The following is a 19,744-nucleotide window of genomic DNA, read 5'->3' as shown; positions in this document are numbered from 1 at the left end:
GCTTCGTCGTGGATCACCTTCCTCTTCTCCTCGTTGAATTTCCTTCTCCTCTGTCGCACCGGTCGAACCATGGGGTCCATCGATAGACGATGGCAGAGGAAATCGGGGTCGATTCCTGGCATGTCGGATGCTGACCATGCAAAGGCATTCATGTGCTTCTCAATCACTCCCATGATCAGCCTTCACTCTTCTTCAATGAGGGATCCCCCTAACTTGAATTTTCTTCCCCTGATGTCCACTTCGACCCATCCTTCAGCTGGGTGGGGCCTTCTCTCACTGGCAATGACCGCTCTCGCGATCCCTGACTCGAGAGGAGTGATCGTGCCTCCCTCTTCTTCTTCAACTTGGGCTACCTGGGAGCCCCCCACCGCAGCGTTCTCCATCCTCTGAGCGCCTTGTGTCTCCCTGACCGCCAATCGCTCTTCGCGCACGCCCGGTGGTGGTTTTGTGGTGACATGGCACACACTTCTTTTTTGCTTCAAGCTGTTCTCATAACAACGTCTCGCCTCAGCCTGATCCGACTTGATGGTTATCACGGTCCCTTCCATCGACGGCAGCTTCAACTTCATATGCCTTGTCGATGGTATTGCGCCCAGTCTATTGAGCGTTGGCCTCCCCAACAGGACATTGTACGCAGAAGGGGCGTTCACCACCAGGTACTTTATCCTTTCAGTGCGGGCTGTCGTTCCGTCAGTGAACGTTGTCCTCAGCTCGATGTATCCCCGCACTTCTACCTGATCCCCTGCAAAGCCGTAGAGACAACCAGTATACGGTCTTAACTGATCAGGGGACAACTGTAGCTTGTTGAATGTTGGCCAGAACATGACATCCGCCGAGCTTCCTTGATCTACGAGTACTCTATGCACCCGTCTCCCCGCTGTGATGAGAGAAATGACCACAGGGTCGTTGTCGTGCGGGACAACGTCCCGTAGGTCAGCTTTCCTGAAGATAATGTCCACCTCAGGGTAATGACTCTCATTCACTGCATCTACCGCCATCACCGATCGAGTGTATCTCCTTCTTTGTGAAGCTGTGCATCCCCCACCAGAGAAGCCTCCAGCGATCGTCTGCACTTCCCCATGCACAGGAACTTCATGCTGTTGCTCTCCAGTTTGGGATCCTGACGCGCGATCACCCTGCGGCTCACGCAGGTAATCTGCTAGAAAACCAGACTTCACCAACTCTGCCAGTTGGTGTCCCAACGCCAAACAGGAATGAAGTGTATGGCCAAAGGCCTGATGAAACTCACACCATTCATTCTTCTTCCTTCCAAGTACCTTATCTGTCTTCTCTGGTACTCGTAGTCTTGCTACTACGGCAGGAAGGGCGATGAGATCCGCCAATCCCACCATGAAGTTGTATCTCGGGGGTGCGTTATTCTCCCTTGCACGCCCCTTGCTCTGGTCTTTGCCTGGTGCATAGGGACGAGGTTTTTCCCGCACCTTCTTCCCCTCTTTGGCCTCATGCACCCTTGCTTGTTGTGGCTTTCCTTGCCCTCCACGCGGGCTGGGTGGTGCAGCACTTCCCCTCTTCTCAGAAACCTCTGTTTCTGCCACTATGTGCGCCACCGCACGTCGTCGGATCTCTGCAAAGGTGCTGGGATGGCTCCTGATGAGAGACTCGCTGAAAGGGCCAGGCAGCACTCCCTTCTTAAACGCGTGCACAAGCATATCTTCATCTTTGCTGGGTAGTCTAACCACTTGTGCCCCAAAGCGGTTGAGGTAATCCTTCAGCGACTCCCCCTGGTATTGGCGCACGTCGAACAGATCGTAGGACACCACTGCAGGTGCCTTGTTGACGATGTATTGTTCAGTGAAGAGCTTCGAGAACTGAGAGAAAGACGTGATATGCCCTTCTGGTAAACTCACGAACCACTCCATGGCGATTCCGCTCAATGTGCTCATGAACATCTTGCAGTACACAACGTCTGAGCCCCCAGACAACATCATCTGGGTGTGGAATGCTGTCAGATGCGCCTCCGGGTCTTCTACCCCTTTGAACGACGCTTTTACCCCCACCAGGTTGGGAGGCACCATGGTTCCCATGATCTCAGGGGAGAATGGCATGGGAAATGCCCTTGGAGGTGAGGGCTGCCTAGACACCCTTTCGTCAACAACGTGCTCCCTCTGCGCCTGCAGCGTCCTTCTCAACTCTTCGTTAACACGATTCAGCTCGTCGTTCCTGCTTTGCGACGCAGCCAACTCCGTCTGCATCCTTTCTTGTTCAGCTTTCGACGCTGCAGCGTTATCCTGCAGCGTGCGCACCATTTCCAGGACCTGCGCCATTGTCACAGCTCCTTCGTCAGCGGATGGTGCGGGTGATGGTTGTCTGTTTCTAGGCATCTTCTTTATCAAAGAAAATGATAAAACTCTGGTGAGCTTTAAAATTGTGGTATATATGGGACAACGATTCACTCGGGCCCCACGGTGGGCGCCAAATGATCCTGCCGGCAACTCAAACGAAGACGAATCGCTTCGTAGCACTCTCTGCCCCGCCTACGCGACTGCGTCTTCTGCAGAATCACCCTCCGAACTTTCTCTCAGATGATCTTCAAATGTGACCTGCAAAACACACAGACGGCGCCTCTAACGGCCGTTTGCACTCCGACAATCAAGTTAGTCCAACAGAACCACCAGAAACTGGAAACTAGTAATGTGTGTGTGAGAAAAAACTTGCACTCTGTTTTTCGTCTCTCTTTTTTCTCCTCCCCTCACTCTCACTCTGATTCTTCTTTTATCTCCCTCTCTGCTTCTGGGCATAACAGAATTCTGTTATGCTTTTCTGGCATGTGTCAGAACCCTGTTATGCTTTTCAGAGAAAGCGTACCTTCAGAATCAGCAATGGGGAGCGTGAGAGTGTGCGCATGTCTGCGCTTGGCTGTGCCTGTCTGTACCTTTAGTGGTACGGAGTGCTCTTTTGTCTGGACCGCACCCCCCTCAGATGATGACACGTGGGAGCCTGCAACTCACATCTAACCACACACGCGTCACTTACTGGAAGGGCTCTAGCGCTTCTCTTTGTGGGCCTAAGTTAAGCCCTCGCGGAGTAACGTAGGATGTTTCTCCTATCTGGGCAGATCGCATACTCTTGGGAGAACGTCGGGTGTGGCTGGTCTAGGCACACTCACCAAACGTTGCTCTCTGCGTATACAGCTTACCCTTCACGATGCCTTGCACGTAATGGGTTGAGGGAATCACCAACCACTGGCTGGTTTACTAGTTCCCTCAGGCCACTCTCGTGCATGATTCCCTGAGGTGTGCACACGCGAGATCCATGCGTAACGCTCTCGCTGGGAACCTCATTCCCAGTTTAACTGCGTGTAACACGAGACCCCGATGACAATACCCCAATGACTGATCAGTGTCTATTCGCTTATCGCACTCTGCCTCCAGGCGCGAGTCTGGGAACTGGTCTGCTGGTGGTCACTTGGCTACTGACCACCGATCACCATTCCGGGTGATCTATCCCCCGACCTCTCTCCCGCCTGATCTGTCGGTGGTAACTTGGTTACTGACCACCGATCACCTCTCTTGGCGATCGTCCCCCCAACCTCTCTGCCACCTGGTCCACGTGTCACCCTTCGAGTGGTCCACGTGGTTTTCTGCTGCTGACGTCATCGACTACCGATGACCGATCGAATCAATAATTATCTTTATTAAACATTCTTAATTATTTTAGTCATAAATAATAAATACTTAATTAACTTATTAGAAGTGTGTGAGGGTGCTTCTTAACATTATTCATAAATGCTATTTAATTATTTAATGATATTATTAAGTATTTGAGTTTATAATAACTGCTCCAATAAAAAAATAATTCGTTTAATTTCAGACTATATTCATAAATACTACATTATTAATATTAAATGCTACATTTAAGACTTCCTACAACATTTAATTGTTCTCTAATATAATTTAAGAATTATATGAATTGGTTTTGTTGGGTTTGAGGGTAGGATATTTTTGAAATATCTTCTTTAATTTTATTTTTTTTTTTTTTGTGAAAAAAAATATTCATTACGGTAACTATATTTAGATTATAAATATTTTAAAAAAACTCTTTACTGAAAAATACTAACACATGACAAAAAATTTAATTTAAGATTAAGTCTTAAAATAAAATAATAAATTATAACAAAAATTTATTTTAAGAACAACTCTTCTTCCAACAATTTTTTAAGAAAAGTTATTACTAAAATAAAGATCTTCCTCAAACATCTTATATTGAAACAATAAGTTACAATCAAGTTTTAAAAATACAAAAAAATAAATTAATTCTCCCTCTCACCATTTAAAAATGAATATGACTTTAATAACTTGTTCAAAATAACGGTAGTTTGATGTTCACATTAATTGAAATACATTAATTAATTAACTATTGATTAAAACTATCGTTGACTCTAGATTACTTTTATATCTTAATTAGGGCAAGTTAATACTGATATTATAAATTTAAAAACCACATCTTATAAAACCTTCTTATTAAAGATTATATAAAATTTGGAATATTAAGTCTTAAATAAAACCCTTAACCATAAAATAAAATAAAATATTTTTCTATTTTAAAAACGTCTTTATGTTAAAAATAAAAAATAAAATATTAAATTATGAATTTTAATTTTGAAACTGTTGCATTAACATAAAAATTACAAATATATCTTTAAAACAATGTTAGACTCTAGGTCCACCAGAAAAAAATTAATTAATTTTGTGAAAAAAATTATTTTAATATAAATTTCATAAATAATTTTTTTTCACTATTAAAGAATCACTAAATATTAACTTTAAAAATAAAAATAATTAATTATTATATTAACTAAATTAAATATTATTATAGAAATTATAAAAAAATTACTAACTTCTAAATTAGTTACTATTAAATTACTTGTTATTATTGATAAATATTTTTTAAATTAATATTTAATTAACTATTAAATTTTATCTAATAATTTAAATATTAATTTTAAAACTAATTATCAATATTAAAAATTAATTTAGATATTAATAAAAAATTTAATCTTAAAAATATTTAATTTAATTATTATTTTTAAAAAAAAAATTATTTAATTTTTTTAGTGCTTAAAATTAATATATATATATATATATATATATTATTTAATATTAATGGAATTGGATTAATATTAATAGTATTTTAACAGATAATTAACACTTACTAAAAAAACTTACATTCTTAAAATATTGTAAAACTTTAAGAACTAGGTGGGACAACATAATGTGGCCCATTGTTGTTACTCTTAATTAGTCTTTGTGTGTCCTTGTAATATTATTAATTTTTTTAAAACTAATAAATTAAATATTTTTATCTTAATAAAATAACTATACATTTTTTATTTTACCATTTTATAATATCTACTAGTGAAAACACACATCTCCATTTTTTAATTCGAGTCATTCAGTTTTAAAAATATGTAATTTTAAAAAAAATTAATAATTAAAATATGTTTTAGTTATTTTAAATGAAAAAGTTATGTACTTATATTTGGGAAGAGTAATTGTGTAATTACCATTAAAATATATAATTTTCTTATTTTATTATTTTTAAAAATAATTAATTAAACAAATATAAGTTAATATATATAATTTTGTAAAAATAATATTAAATAAATATTTGAAAAATAAATTATTATTAAAAAAATAGTTATATTTTTTTAAAAATATTCTATTGATTATTTTTATTTATTAAAGAGTAAAATCATTTAATCAAAAGATGATAGTAAAAGAAATTACCAAATAGTGATTATCTTTATACAATGGTAAATAAAAATATAAGTGACAAAAAATTTAATAGCATCTTAAACTTAAAAAATGACATTTAGATAGAAAAATATATTGAGAAAAATAGCTTAACAAAAATGTTAAAAATTATTATTTTTAAAAGAAAAAAATTGAAAATACAGTTGTTTTGAAATAAAAAGAGTAGTGTATATGAAAAATGATACTTTGATAATTCTTAGAGTTGTATATAGAAATAAATATATATATATATATATATATATAATAAAGAATAAATTTAAAATTAAATGATATAAAAATATATTAAAATAATAATATTGAGAATTACAATGTACTAATTCCATAAAAAAAAAAATGAGTTGGAAACGTTTCATTACCTATTACCTAGTATGTATAACTCCTTTAATGAATAAAAGATAATAGACCTAATTCTCCCTCAAACTATGGGCATAGGATTGAGAAAAGATGAAATCCTTTGCCTATAAATTGTGTGGGAAATTAGAGCTACTTACACAAACAAGCAACAGCACTTGTTGAGCAATTAAACCTTGGAGAGAAAATGGGTTCCAAGAGTGCTGCATTTCTCCTTTCCCTCAATCTCCTTCTCTTTTCAGCTATTAGCTGTCACTCATCAGAACCACCAGCAGCTAAGTGCCCCCCATTGCATGTTTGCGCCAGCCTTTTGCTGCCCCCTGTTAAAAGTGACCCCCAATGCTGCCCCCTCCTCGGTGGTCTTGTTGAACTTGAAGCCGTTGTGTGCCTCTGCACCTTTCTCAAGATCGACCTCGGAATAATCCAAATTAACCTAGACCTTTTCCTCAACCTTATATTAAACGCCTGTGGACGCAAGGACAAAACCTACACTTGCCCATCTCATTAAGAACACAAAATGTTTCACATCCATCCAATTATGTTCTGTTATTTCCTACCATTTTCCTTGTTTTAAGTTAAGGATCTTATTATCATTCGTGTCTGCTACATGTATATGCCTGTGGGCACTATAATATTTTTACCAATAAATTAACGTTCGGCACTTGTGCTCTTCTTCTTGTGGATGAGGATCTTAACTTCCTCCTCACTATCTTTCTTTATCGTTTATCGTTTATCGTAACAGTACCTTGTTCAAGAACTTATTCAAGTTAATAAATTTTCTGTCTTTCTTTTCGCCTTTGTATTTCCACTTTCTACGTATTAAATTGTTTATTATCTTAGAAGGAAATTTAATTTTAATTTAATTTTACAAAACCGTTTTTAATATCTTCAACATACCATTTTCATGATGAGGTTATTAACTTGTTCAACTTATGGTGAGATTAAATATTTATAAATGGTCTGATATTGATATAATTTGTGTATGAGATTAAATATTTATGAATGGTCTTAGTGATTAACATAATAAATTCAATAAACTCTCGTTATGATAAATTTTAAAATAATTATAATATCATGTTAAGAAATGAATTTTAAATATAAATCAACATAACAAAAATCGGCTTAAGGTGAAATTTATGTTATATAATACCAATTGATTTTATCTTTAATAGATGTGAAATCTTCACCAAAATCAATTTTGATTACCTTCCATTGAATAAAAATTGAAAACCATTTTGGAATCTTTTGCCAAAACAAAAATTGTTCTTTCAATCTCATTTCGAAATTAAGAGTGAAGTTCAAATCGGAGCATGGAATTTTGGTTGAGATTAGTTCAGAAGAAGGTATAGATTTATTTATGTTTGTGTATTGTCAAAAAAATATTGAGAAGGTTATTTAGAAAATAGGTTAAATATATTTTTCGTTTCTAGTCCAAATTTTAAATCATCAAAGTGTTTATAAAAATAATTGAAATAGTTTTTTTTTTATGTGAAATTGATTAAATTTGAGGTTTCACTTAGTATTAATAGCTATGAAGCTCGGACACTCCTCTTAAATTGCGTGTCGGTGTCCAATACTCGTATCGGATACCGAAACTCGTATGACACATGTAGGACACGCATCCGTGAGGTGTTCAATTCAAAAAATATTTGTTAGATTTTCGACAATTGTAGTACGATTCTAACACAATTTTAAAAAGAAAAAATACATTAATTTTCTAAAAATTCAAACTTTATTGTATAAATTGTTATTATGATTATAAAAATAAGAAACAAATTATTGTGAATTAGTAATGAAAAACATTTTTCTGCTCCAAAAAATAATTTGAAACATACTTGTACACATAAATCTTTATTGTCAATTTATATAATTCATAATTATATAGTATATATATTTGTATCCTCGTGTCCTAGATTTTAGAGATTTTATGTATCTTCGTGTCTGTGTCCGTGTCGTATTTGTGTCAGTGTCTGTGCTACATAGATTAATAGAGAACATCAACAATCAAAATAAATAACAAATTTTTTTAAAAACACTAACAATTATTTCACATAAAAAAAAACTTATTTCAACCATTTTCATTTTTTTTATCAACAATAAAAAATAAATAAATGGGAACCACTTTAGGGGTGGTCCAACCCTTATACATAAAGAACTAGCGTCTTACCAACCTCCTACCAAGGGACACCTTCCAACTTGAATAAGGAACAACCAAATCAAACTAAAGTTGTATTGTTAATATATAATTATTTAAAATAATATATAAATTGAATCAAAAATTTGAAGAATGCAAAGCATAACAATGGTGGAGTCCCACAACTTTTTTTCATAAAAAATGTTATAAGAAGATTAATAAATTATTATTAATTTTATATATGAAAAAAATTAATATTCTTAACTGGTCTTCCTTAAATATTAATGATAGACCACAAACTCTATCTCTTACATGGCAGTTATTTATTTTTATATACAACTCATTAAATATGCAACTACATGATAATTTAATTTAATTTATTAACCACCTATTAATATTATGATAATGTAGTTGTTAAAGAGTGGTTTTAGTTGTAAATTTATTTTTTCATAAGTTGATTTTGTAAGAATAAGTTAAGTTTAAATTCATCTTTTTAATATGGTATCAGATCTTATCCTAATGAGATTTTTGAATTATTTATAAACATTTAATCTCACTTATAAGATATACATGTCTTCGACGTGAAAGAGTGTGTTAGAGATCTTATACATTAACTAAAGATGAGTCAATTTATAATATATAAATAAATGCAAATCGTGTCTTATTAAATTAGTTTTGTAAAATTAAAGTAAGTTTAAAGTCAACTTCTTAATATATTTTTTTATAATTAAAATATAAAAGTGAAAATATTACTTTAATTTAAATGAATTAGGTTTTAGTCTCTCTATCTTACTACGTAGAGGAAATAACATTAGGAAGTTTATATTTGAAAGCATGCATGTGATTCAATGAGGAGTCAATTTAATTTTAGGAATGTGAATGTGAACTCACCTGTCCCATTTTAGGTTAGGATGAACTTACCTACATCACTTACTGGTTAATTGATTTGGTTTGTCACGCATAACTACGAGCTTATGAACCAGGCCACATAAATTAAAAAAATTAAAAATCTATAAAATCTTTAATATTTTTTTAATTCCAAATTTAAATATCTTACAAAAATAAATTTTACTACAATTGCAAAAAGTTAAAGACTAATAATTTACTACAAGTAAACAAAGAAGTATATTGTAAAAAATTTATTAAAATGACCATAAAATAAAATTATTTTTCCAAAATGTACAGAATAGTATGTTTAGAGTAAATACTTTCTCTCTCAAACGTTGTATTAAAATATACTTATATCTTTATTTCTAACCGTCTATTGCACTATAATTATATTTGTTTTTTCCCATAAATAATTAATATTTTTAATTCCTCATTTCTCTTCTGATGACATTGGGAAGATGAGTAGACATTCTATTTCTATAATTATTTTTAAAATGAAAAGTAATTAAGTGAAAAAAAATGGTAAGACCTAGTTTAATTGAATTTAAAATATATACTTTAAAATAAATGGAGACTGAAATGTATTTTGAAAAATTTATAAATAGGTATAAAAATAGTTCATTTGTCATGAAAATTTATCTTTAAAGATAAAATTTCTAAACTATTTATATATTCTCTCTAAAGAAGGAAATATTGTAAGAATATTTTAGATAAAGGAGTGAATTCGCTTTTGCATTGCTTCCTTTGTAGATTGGGTTTCATATCCACCGATTCTTTAAAAGATTTTTTTTTTCAAGTTGCTGAAATTGAATGTTTTCTTATGTATATAGGTAGCGTGTTCGATGCTAATTTCACTAAACTCATATAATTCAATTCTAAGAATTATTTTTTACAACTTGATTATACTTTTTGATTAAGGAGTTCGCAAGATGAATTAGGTAAAATCATTACTCAATCTACTTTAATAGAAAAAATAACCGGTGGTATTATCTTACATTTCTATACATTTTTATCTTAAACCCAGTTCAACCCAATTCACTTATATAACCCAACCCACTACACATCCCTATTATTTTTTTTTATAGGCAACGAAAAAATTAATAAATTGAATTATGGGATGTTCCAATCCCTAATTACAAAAAAATGTTAAGACAATTCTTTCAGAGTACTTGTTATTATGTCACACTACTCATAATTAATCATTTGTTAACCTTCCTTAATTGCATCACACTAATCTAATATCACATATGTAGAGTCCACTTCTTGATATCAAATTAATATATTTCGAGTTACTTAAACTATTCTTCTATATATAACCTTTTAGAAGGTTATGATATGATAAGTTTTATTTTATTTTTCTTTATAGAACATGTGTTTTATGCTTCATAATAGCATATCATAAATTAAGTTGATTGCTTGTTCATATTTTCTAACCTCAAAATTATTCATTGAGAGATGGTCTAGTAGTTAGAAACAAATATTAATTGTTTGGAACTAATAAGGAAGATGAAAGGGAGAGTAATTTTCTCTTTTCCAATCATATAAAACTAGCACCAACCTAGTAAAACATATTTAATTTAAAGTTTCCAATTTAGCTCTAGTCTTACCACCTCTAATTATAAAATATAGTTAGCTTTTAAAGTTAATGGTTAGCATAAGACAGAGCCTAACAATATATTTAAATTTTGAAAATTGATAAAAGAGAAAGAAATAAAAGTAAAGTTATTTTTTTCAATAATATATGAAATTAAGTTGACTAATTTGATTCTAGCTATAGAATATATTTTAATTTTGAATTTAAAAGTTAATGTAATATATTATTTATTCTTAAAAATGTATGAGTTAGTATGTGTAATTCCAATTTTAATTATAAAATAAATTTATTTTTTAAAATTGACGAATTAGTACTTCAAGTATAATACATTTAATTTTGTATATTTTAATTTTTTTAATAATGACTAGTAGGGATGTATTCTTGTAGTATTTTTAAATTTAGTTTTTTAATGTCAGTCTTGGGATCTTTAAATTTCATAAACCAATTAGATTTATTCTTGTAGTAGTGTAGGAACAAATCATTCATAACTCAAATAAATAGAACAATGCATGAAAAGTAAGAAAAGGTGCGTGTAATTTTGGTAATGAGCCACTTCAATGAATTAAATTAATACTTTCTTTAAATCGAAAGCTAATTTTGCATTCATAAATTGACGTGAGCTGGTAGTGTAAAATATTACGTCAAATACTTTGTTTAGAAAGAAACCAACTTATTTCGTGCTTATTAACGTGGCTAGCTGCTAACTCATAATATGTAGAATATGTAAGGATACTTTTTTTTTTACTTAGTTCAAGATATTAGTGTTATACTTTAATGGTATCCTTTTTTTTTTTGTATGAGTTAAAACACCCTTCTATATTTCTTATTAATTTATTTATTTTTCATAAAAAAATTACTTTTGAAATCTCTTTCTAAAGCTTCTGTGCTTTTTATTTTTATGTAAATTTTGTAAAATATAAATAAAAGGCGATAACTGGCATTGCTTTTCAAGAAAAAAATCTTAATTTTGGAAAATTAAAATACAGATTAAGATCAGTTTTAGGTATTATCAATTACGAGTCGTGTAAATTAGGGCATAAAGTGGTATATACCAAAAAGTACACCGAGGAACTAAATTAATATTTACATTAATTACTATAATTGGTATCTTATATATGATCTTGAGTATTTGTAAATACCTTATTAAAAAATTTAATTGATAGAAAACTATTTTTTATAATAAAAATTCAATTTCGTTCTAGTACACATGTAGTAAATTTATAATTTAATGACTAAAATTCAACTTCAATATTAAGTTACATGATTTTTTTTTCTTCCACATAATGCGTAATCTTATTTTGTTGAAAATAATGCATCAATAGATTTAGAAGAATTGCTTCCATATCCGTAACATTTTTTCTCCAATCGACCTAAATTTATGACATGTCACATAATTATGTTACGCTGTATCGTTAATTATATTAAAAATTAGTTTCCTTATCCATAATCATCTTCCCCAAATGGCCTAAACTAATTAAATAGACAATAATATGCCTGGATAATAGTGGCAAAACAAATTCACTGTCTGATTAGCAAAAATTATTTAAAAATAAATAAAACGTATATTTAAATATATGTTATTAACCTCTTTTATGAGTTTTTAAATAATACAAATTATATAAATAATTTTCAAGTAAAGGTATCTACAGTAAAGTAATATTTCATTTTGTTCGCATTCATATCAACCATAAATTGACTAGTAAGTATCTTTTACAAGTGGGTATTTATTTTATACTCGAATGTCATCGCTTATTCTTTAAAAATTCACAACTCTAAGATCTATTTTCAAAAAAATAAAATAATTAATATAATGAACTCATAATCAATATTTAGTAAGATAAAAGAAATATTAGAAAAAAATATTAAAAATATCTGTTGTTTAGAGAGAAAAAAAATGTCATTACTATACATATAGATAAAATGATTATACACTTCCCTCCTAAAATACAATTCATATCACTCAGGTTAAAAAAAAATCCAAAGCTTAATAACATCAAAGTGTATTGAAGGAATAGAAATAAGAAAAGAACTCCTCATGATTTATTTTTTCGAGAATGTATGTATTTATTCTTCAGAGCTAATTTTTATCTAATATGACCAAAATCATATCAAATTTTCATAATTAGTAGGCAGTTTAAAATATGTAAATGTACTCTTTATTTATAATAAAACATTTACCAAACACATTAAAGGAACTTGTACGTGGTAAAAGCATAACGTTAAACCAATCTGAACATGCAGCAAACCGATTTTAACATGTTATTTAAATATCAATGTTTCTCTTCTTTGTTCTTGCTGAAATGGCTACACTATACATACTTGAACAATATATGAAAGTGATAAAAGAGACCGTGGAAGCATTTCTTGCAACAAAGAAATTTTGTAATTATACTTAACAAAAGAGGATATACAAAGATAGTGGAGGAAATAAGAGTCCCCATCCCCAGAACAACAACAGCACAGCACAACTATGTATGCTTAGTATTATTTATTTCTTCCTGTGAACCTTTATTGATAGTATTATAGTATAGCACAACTGCTTATGAAACATCCTGGTTGACAATCACACAATCAGTTCTTAATTGCAAATGAAGGTCTTGTCTTGTCGGCACAAGTCTCCTATATACTCCAAGACAATGTTGAGAGCTATGGGGATTCCTATTATTCGGGTTCTCACAAGATCACAAAGGCACAGAGTGGAATTACCCTTCACAAGATCACCAAGGAAAGAGCAACACCCGTTTCCAGGGCGGAGTTTCTCACCCAAATTCAAAATGTCGAGGCACAAATCCAGCTTGGAACACTCAAGTGTGGATGGTGCAGGAGCAAGGATGTTGGAGCTAACCATGGAGAAGAGAGAAAGGTTGAGGGAGAGAAAAAGGATAAGGGATACAATACTCTTGGAACCCATATTTCAAATACTTTCTCTTCAAATTAAGCTTTTATCTCAACAACTTCTCTTGCTTCTGGTAGACATCTGAACTTTGCAACACCATTTTATAGGCCAAGGATCTGTTATTTTCCCACCAGAATGAGTTAATTTCTTAAATTGAATTAGGCAGACATAAGTAGCTTTAAATCTCCATTTGCTACCACCAAGTTACGAAACAAGACAACTGTAATTTCTTTACTTTAATGGACCATGAACCATGCATTAATTCTCTGGAGTATTGCTTACTCTACAACTAGAGGATAAGTTTGTTTAAATTTTAGTTTTGAGTTAGTTTTTGTTGATCCGAAAGAATGTAGAATAAAACATTATTTTTAAAATTAAATTTTTACATCTCGTTATTTATATATATAAAGGATTTTCCTCTTTAACCGTCATTTTATTTTATTTTAATTTTATTTTTATATTTATATTTTATTATCTCAAAAGAATACATATTTGTTTTATTAAAACTATATGAGAGGAGATATTTGTCATTTTTTTGGCAGTTTTAGTTTTATATCTCAAGAGAAGAAGAGAAACACTATTTTTAAATTCAAAACTAAATATTGCAAAGTGTGCAAAGTGAAGTTTGCTGAGGAGCATTGCACAATTGCATCTTTTTTTTCCGTTCATCTTTACTTTTATCCCATCAAACACCTTTTTTGTTTTCTATTTTCATATTCAAAATTCAAAATATGAGAAGTCGTAGTTTTCTTTTAGAACCACGAAATCAACTAGTAAGTATTGTTTTTCAATTATAAAGTAGAAGATGGAAATGCAATGTCTTTATTTACTTCTCTTTTTTATTCATTTATGCATGTCTTTGGCATTGTAATGATGACAATATTATTATTATTGTGCTGACACACATAATGTCATAAAATACACGAAGACAACAACAATTTAATCAAACTTATAACATAACTATTAAAGAAAACAAAAAGAAAAGAATAGTAAGATTTATTTCATTGAATAAAATTTTGAAAGAAAAAAAAACAAGTGCACCAGGGGGAGTGAGAGGGTGGGTTACTCTATGAGAAAGAGATGACTTAGGAAGAAAAGGGAAGACGTGTTAGTCTATAAGTAAAAGGAGTGAGAAAATTGATCAAAAAATGAAGAACAAACAAACGAAACGCTTACATTTTGATATTTGATTGGGAGAGTTAAAAATAAAAAATGTGGATTGTGCCTCCTTATAATTGTGATTGATATAGAGTACTTTCTGTATTGTTCAATATTTGATTAAAAGAAATTTCACATTCTGCATCAATAAATAATATATATATATATATATATATATATATATATAATCACATGTGTTCTTCAATTTATTCCACATACAATTATGTATGAAATTAAACGATATTTTACTTTCATTATTTTAAAAATAACATTTATTTTTTCTTTAGTAAAAGAATGTAAGTGGGATGAAATTTTGGTTTGATGACTTTCAGGTAAGCGGGATCTAAGAAGAAAGTATGCAATGGTTGGGATCAGGAAGAGAATGAAAGGATTCCATTGATTGTAGAGTGAGTGTAAGAAACACAATGAGTGGCTTTGTTAGAGACGCAAATGGATATTTTGAAATGAAAACTGGTAACGATCGAAATATGGTAAATTTTCTTATCAATTTCAACATGCAATCAATTTATCATTAAACTCGAAGAAAATATTATGTAAAATGATGAAAATAATCTTAAATAAAAAGAGTGTGAATAAAAAATACTTTTAAAATTAATTTTAAGAATATATTTTTAGATTTGTATCTTCAAAACACATTTTTAAAATTTTTGTAATGCATTTTTAAATTTTATATTTCAATATTTTTTAGAATGTATTTTTTTCATTTTGAATTTTCTTGAATAATATTTTTATTTTTGAATTATACTTTTTGAATTCTGGATTTTCAAGGAGTAATTTTAAAAAATTATTAGGTGCAAGTTGAAATTAATATAGTGCAGGAAGAATTTGGGGGTGGCATAAGAAATATAAAGGCCTGCCTGTTTAGGTCCAATACAAGTGTGTAATAAAAGAAAAAAAAAAAGAGGGCTTCTTGTCAGCCCATTTTATCAAAATCACCAGCCTTTAGAAATCTTCTTAAACTTTAGTTCTTCATTTCAACCTACATCTTTAAACGAAATTTAACAGAAACAACACGGGTGCTTCTACAGGCCAACTCAAAATTAACATTGTTAAAATAACCCTTTGTTGTTTCTTCCTAACCAATGTCGTTCTCGTTATGTGAGCGTGTCTGTTATCAAATGCAGAAGACCAACCATAAAAGCTTTCGTTCTTGTTTTTTCCTACTCATTATTTTTTCAATTTCCATAACCCTATTTTTTACACGTAACATTCTCATCACTTTCTCTCATACATTTATATGGGGCAAACATGATCAAATTCAAAGTGAGGGATAAAATTCTTTCTAGGGCTTGAATGATAGCAACCATAAGAAAACTAAGTGTACTAAATTTAGATAAATGGTTCATTTAGTTCTACACTATACTAGAGACATGAAGAACAAATTTCTCAAAAGAGTAAATTAATAGAGGGAAACACTTATTTACAACACAAAATAAATCGACACTAAAGTCTTCAATGCATATTAAATCTCCCAATGGAGCAGACAAAATATTACACATACAATTGCTTTCGCAACCATTCTAATATAACACACTCAAGACCTAAATAATAATATTATTCACCAAAGCATAACCCAACTGATACATTACGGTGACCATAGATGAAGCAGCATCATGTAGTAATACTCAGTTGGAGATTACCACAAGAAAGATCAAAATGGCTATAATAACCACTGGAAAGACCATTAGCAAAGGAATTCCTGGTGGTGAAGGAATACCCATGAGAAATGGACCAAACAGAAGAATGGCTACAATGATACAAAATATGACAATGGAACCATGACCCCATACTTCAGGTTGCCTCATTTCTCAAAGAAGGTTGATGAAATGAGAAGAAATGAGCAATGGTGCAATGGTGTAAACAATGTGTGTTATGGCCTATATATAGAGAGAGTCTGAGAGGTGAAGTTCATTGGTAGCGATTGGCGAAAAGACGAAATGTTTGGGGTTGGCGACGACGAAGAGATACAACTCGAACAGTCTCAACTTTCCATTATGGATCACAGATCCTGCATTTTCACAAATAGATTTCTATTCCAACATTATTAAAAGGCTAATTAATAATTCCGTATCTAGATCTTAAATAAAATGGAAAATAAATTATTTTAAATCTAAAATAAAATTTAGAAATTCAAGATTACTTATTCATTTTAAATTTTAATTATAACATATAAACTTTATCTATTAATATACTAATCATTGTACTCTTTGCAAAAAAAAATGTGCTAAAAATTATGCTCTATATTTTAAAACTCACAAAATCTTATAAAATAATAAAGTCCATGCATCCTCGAAAGGGATGAAACAATCAAATTGTTCTGCTGCTTAACAAATGTTATTTGTATTTATTTCAAATCGTTTGGGAGATTTATCCACTATCAAGATACTAAAAAATATGACGTAATATCTTGTAGATCAATATGTAAATGAATCTATTAATTTTTATATATTTTTTATTATCTTATTAATCTTTATTACATTATTTGCAAACCAAATCCTATATAAGAATAGTATTATCATAGAAAGTGAGATATATTTTATACTTGTATTTATTTTATCTCATTATTATTACTTTGATCTCGTGTTAATTTGAGTATCAAAAATTCTTTTATAAGTGATCGTCTATTTATACTTAATATCACCTATGAAAACTTATTCTTAAGAATTTCACAACTCAAATGTTCTATAATTACCAAACAGTTATAATAACAAATATCAAAATTAACAAATACTCATAATCAAACATTAGTAAGATAAAAGAAATATTAAAGAAAAAGAATAAAAATTGTGTGGATTGAGATATGAAAACTGTTATCTTCAAAAAATCACAGATTAATCATTAATCTGCCAAAGTTTGTTATATACTTATGTACTAAAATATGACGTAAATCTTATAAGTTGGTCAATATATATAACAAAACAATGAATCTATTAATTTTTTTCATATTTTTTATTATCTTATTTATTTTTATCACATTATTTACAAACCAAATCCTATATAAAAACATCATTATCACAAAAAAAGTGAAATATATTTTATACTCGTATTCATTTTATCTCATTATTATTACTTTGATCTTATATTAATTCGAGTATCGAATTTTTTTTGCAAGTGATCATTTATACTTATACTTAAATATCACATTTCAAAACTTATTCTTAAGAACTTCACAACTCAAAGGTTATAGTAATTATATACTAAATCGTTATAACAACAAATACCAAAATTAACAAATACTCATAATCACAAGATAAAAGAAAGAGAATAAAAAATGTGTAGATTGAGACATGAAAAGTGTTATTTTTTAAAAAATGTCACCAGTACAAAGATTAAAAAAATTAATAAAATAATTATATACTCTTCTTCCAAAATACAATAATTCATGGTATCAATAAGGTGTTGAAAAGAAGTATCCAAATATTAAGAAAATTTATTGAAGAACTAGAAATAAAAAAAGAGCTTATCATGATTTTGTTTTCCGAGAATCTATTCATAAAAGCTAACTTCTATTTAGTATAACCAAAATCATATATAATTTTTTCACACTTTAATTCGTAGTCACTTTAAAATATGTAATTGTTCTCTTACTTTATTTATTTTATTTAAAAGTTAAAAAATACTTTAACATTTTTTTAAAATTATAATAAAATATTTATCAAATATACTTAAAAGAAAAGCTGCAGCTGCTGAAAACATAACTACAAATAAAAAAGGCACCTGGTGAAAACATAACTATAAATCAAACAATACACGAAAGTAGAAACTGTGGAATCACTTTTTGTAACAAAGGAATTCTGTAATTATATTTAAGAAAAGAAGATAAACAAGATAGGGTGGAGGAAGGTAAGAGTATCCATCCCCAGAACAACAACAGCACAACTACGTATGCTTAGTATTATTTATTTCCTTCTTGTGAACCTTTATTGATGGTATTATAGTATAGCACAACTACGTATGCAACATCCTCATCCTCGTACACAATCACAATCAGTTCTTAATTGCAAATGAAGGTCTGGTTTTGTCTACACAAATCTAATATCTGACTCACGACAAGCTTAATATTTAAGTTTAAGGGGATTCCTAAGATTTGGGTTCTGGCTTTGTCGCAAATGCACACAGTGGCATTAACCTGCACAAGGCCACCAAGGATGGAGCAACAGTTGTTTCCAGGGCTGAGTGTGTTACCCAAATTCAAAACGTCGAGGCAAAGACCCAGCTCGGGACACTCAGGTGGTGGTGCAGGAACAAGGGCATTGGAGGAAACCGTGGAAAAGAAGAAAAGGTTGAGGGAGAGGAAAAGAGTAACTGATGCAATACTCTTGGAACCCATTTTTCAAATACTTTCTCTTCAAATTAAGCTTTAATTTCTACAACTTCTCTTGCTTGTGGTAGAAATCTGAATTTTGCAAAACATTTATAGGCCAAGGGTCTGTTATTTTCCCACCAGAATGAGTTAATTTCTTAAATTAATTGAGTTGAATCTTAATTAGGCAGAAGTAGCTCCAAATTTTCACTTGCTACCACCAGATTAGGAAATAATACAACTTTAATTTCTTTACTTTAATGGACCATGGACCATGCATTCATTCTCTGGATTATTTCTTACTCTACTACCGAGGATAAGTTTGTGTAAATTTTAGTTTGAAATCAGTTTTTGTTGATATGAAATAATAAATCTTTAAATGATATAACTGCCACTGGATAACTCAACTTAACTCAAAAATAATTATTAAATATATTTAAGTTAGGTTGTCCGAATAATAAAAAGGTAATTTCAATCCAGCCTAATGCTATTAAAGAAAACTAAGATCTATTTTAAAACCACTTAAATATCTAGAGAAAATATATATTAAACGTTATGGACAAACTTTTTCAAAAAAAAAGTTTTAGGAGAAATAAATAAATTAGATTTTTTTATAAGTTACAAG

At 30.5% G+C, this 19,744-nt stretch overlaps 3 protein-coding genes across 3 annotated transcripts; 1 reads left to right on the top strand and 2 right to left on the bottom strand.

Moving 5' to 3' along the window:
• Positions 1 to 6,277: 6,277 nt before the first annotated feature.
• Positions 6,278 to 6,786, top strand: LOC150027361 (hydrophobic seed protein-like). Its single transcript, XM_090303694.1, has one exon. The coding sequence runs from the start codon at positions 6,313 to 6,315 to the stop codon at positions 6,631 to 6,633; it is 321 nt and encodes a 106-aa protein (XP_090159820.1). The 5' UTR covers positions 6,278 to 6,312; the 3' UTR covers positions 6,634 to 6,786.
• A 6,533-nt stretch (positions 6,787 to 13,319) lies between these two features.
• On the bottom strand, positions 13,320 to 13,652 carry LOC150027360 (14 kDa proline-rich protein DC2.15-like). Its single transcript, XM_090303943.1, has one exon. The coding sequence runs from the start codon at positions 13,650 to 13,652 to the stop codon at positions 13,320 to 13,322; it is 333 nt and encodes a 110-aa protein (XP_090160069.1).
• Positions 13,653 to 16,441: 2,789 nt separating this feature from the next.
• On the bottom strand, positions 16,442 to 19,146 carry LOC150027359 (14 kDa proline-rich protein DC2.15-like). Its single transcript, XM_090303942.1, has 2 exons — positions 18,861 to 19,146; positions 16,442 to 16,563 (listed from the first exon to the last, which is right to left on the bottom strand). Exons 1-2 carry the CDS (start codon positions 19,144 to 19,146, stop codon positions 16,442 to 16,444), a joined length of 408 nt encoding a protein of 135 aa, XP_090160068.1.
• Between the last annotated feature and the right edge of the window lie 598 nt (positions 19,147 to 19,744).

This window comes from Phaseolus vulgaris, chromosome 6 (genome assembly GCF_051622355.1).
Source record: "Phaseolus vulgaris cultivar YP4 chromosome 6, ASM5162235v1, whole genome shotgun sequence".
Taxonomy (NCBI): Eukaryota; Viridiplantae; Streptophyta; class Magnoliopsida; order Fabales; family Fabaceae; genus Phaseolus; species Phaseolus vulgaris.
The sequence above is the reverse complement of the archived record's forward strand: the minus strand, read 5'-3'. Positions and strand labels throughout refer to the sequence as shown.

Excerpts from the sequence above, each read along its gene's own strand:
- LOC150027361 (XM_090303694.1), top strand. The coding sequence starts at position 6,313 with ATGGGTTCCAAGAGTGCTGCATTTCTCCTTTCCCTCAATCTCCTTCTC.
- LOC150027360 (XM_090303943.1), bottom strand. The coding sequence starts at position 13,652 with ATGGGTTCCAAGAGTATTGTATCCCTTATCCTTTTTCTCTCCCTCAAC.
- LOC150027359 (XM_090303942.1), bottom strand. The coding sequence starts at position 19,146 with ATGGGTTCCAAGAGTATTGCATCAGTTACTCTTTTCCTCTCCCTCAAC. Across the intron at positions 16,564-18,860 it reads AAATATTAAGCTTGTCGTGA|CCATTCTTCTGTTTGGTCCA; the intron begins GTCAGATATTAG and ends GTATCATTGTAG.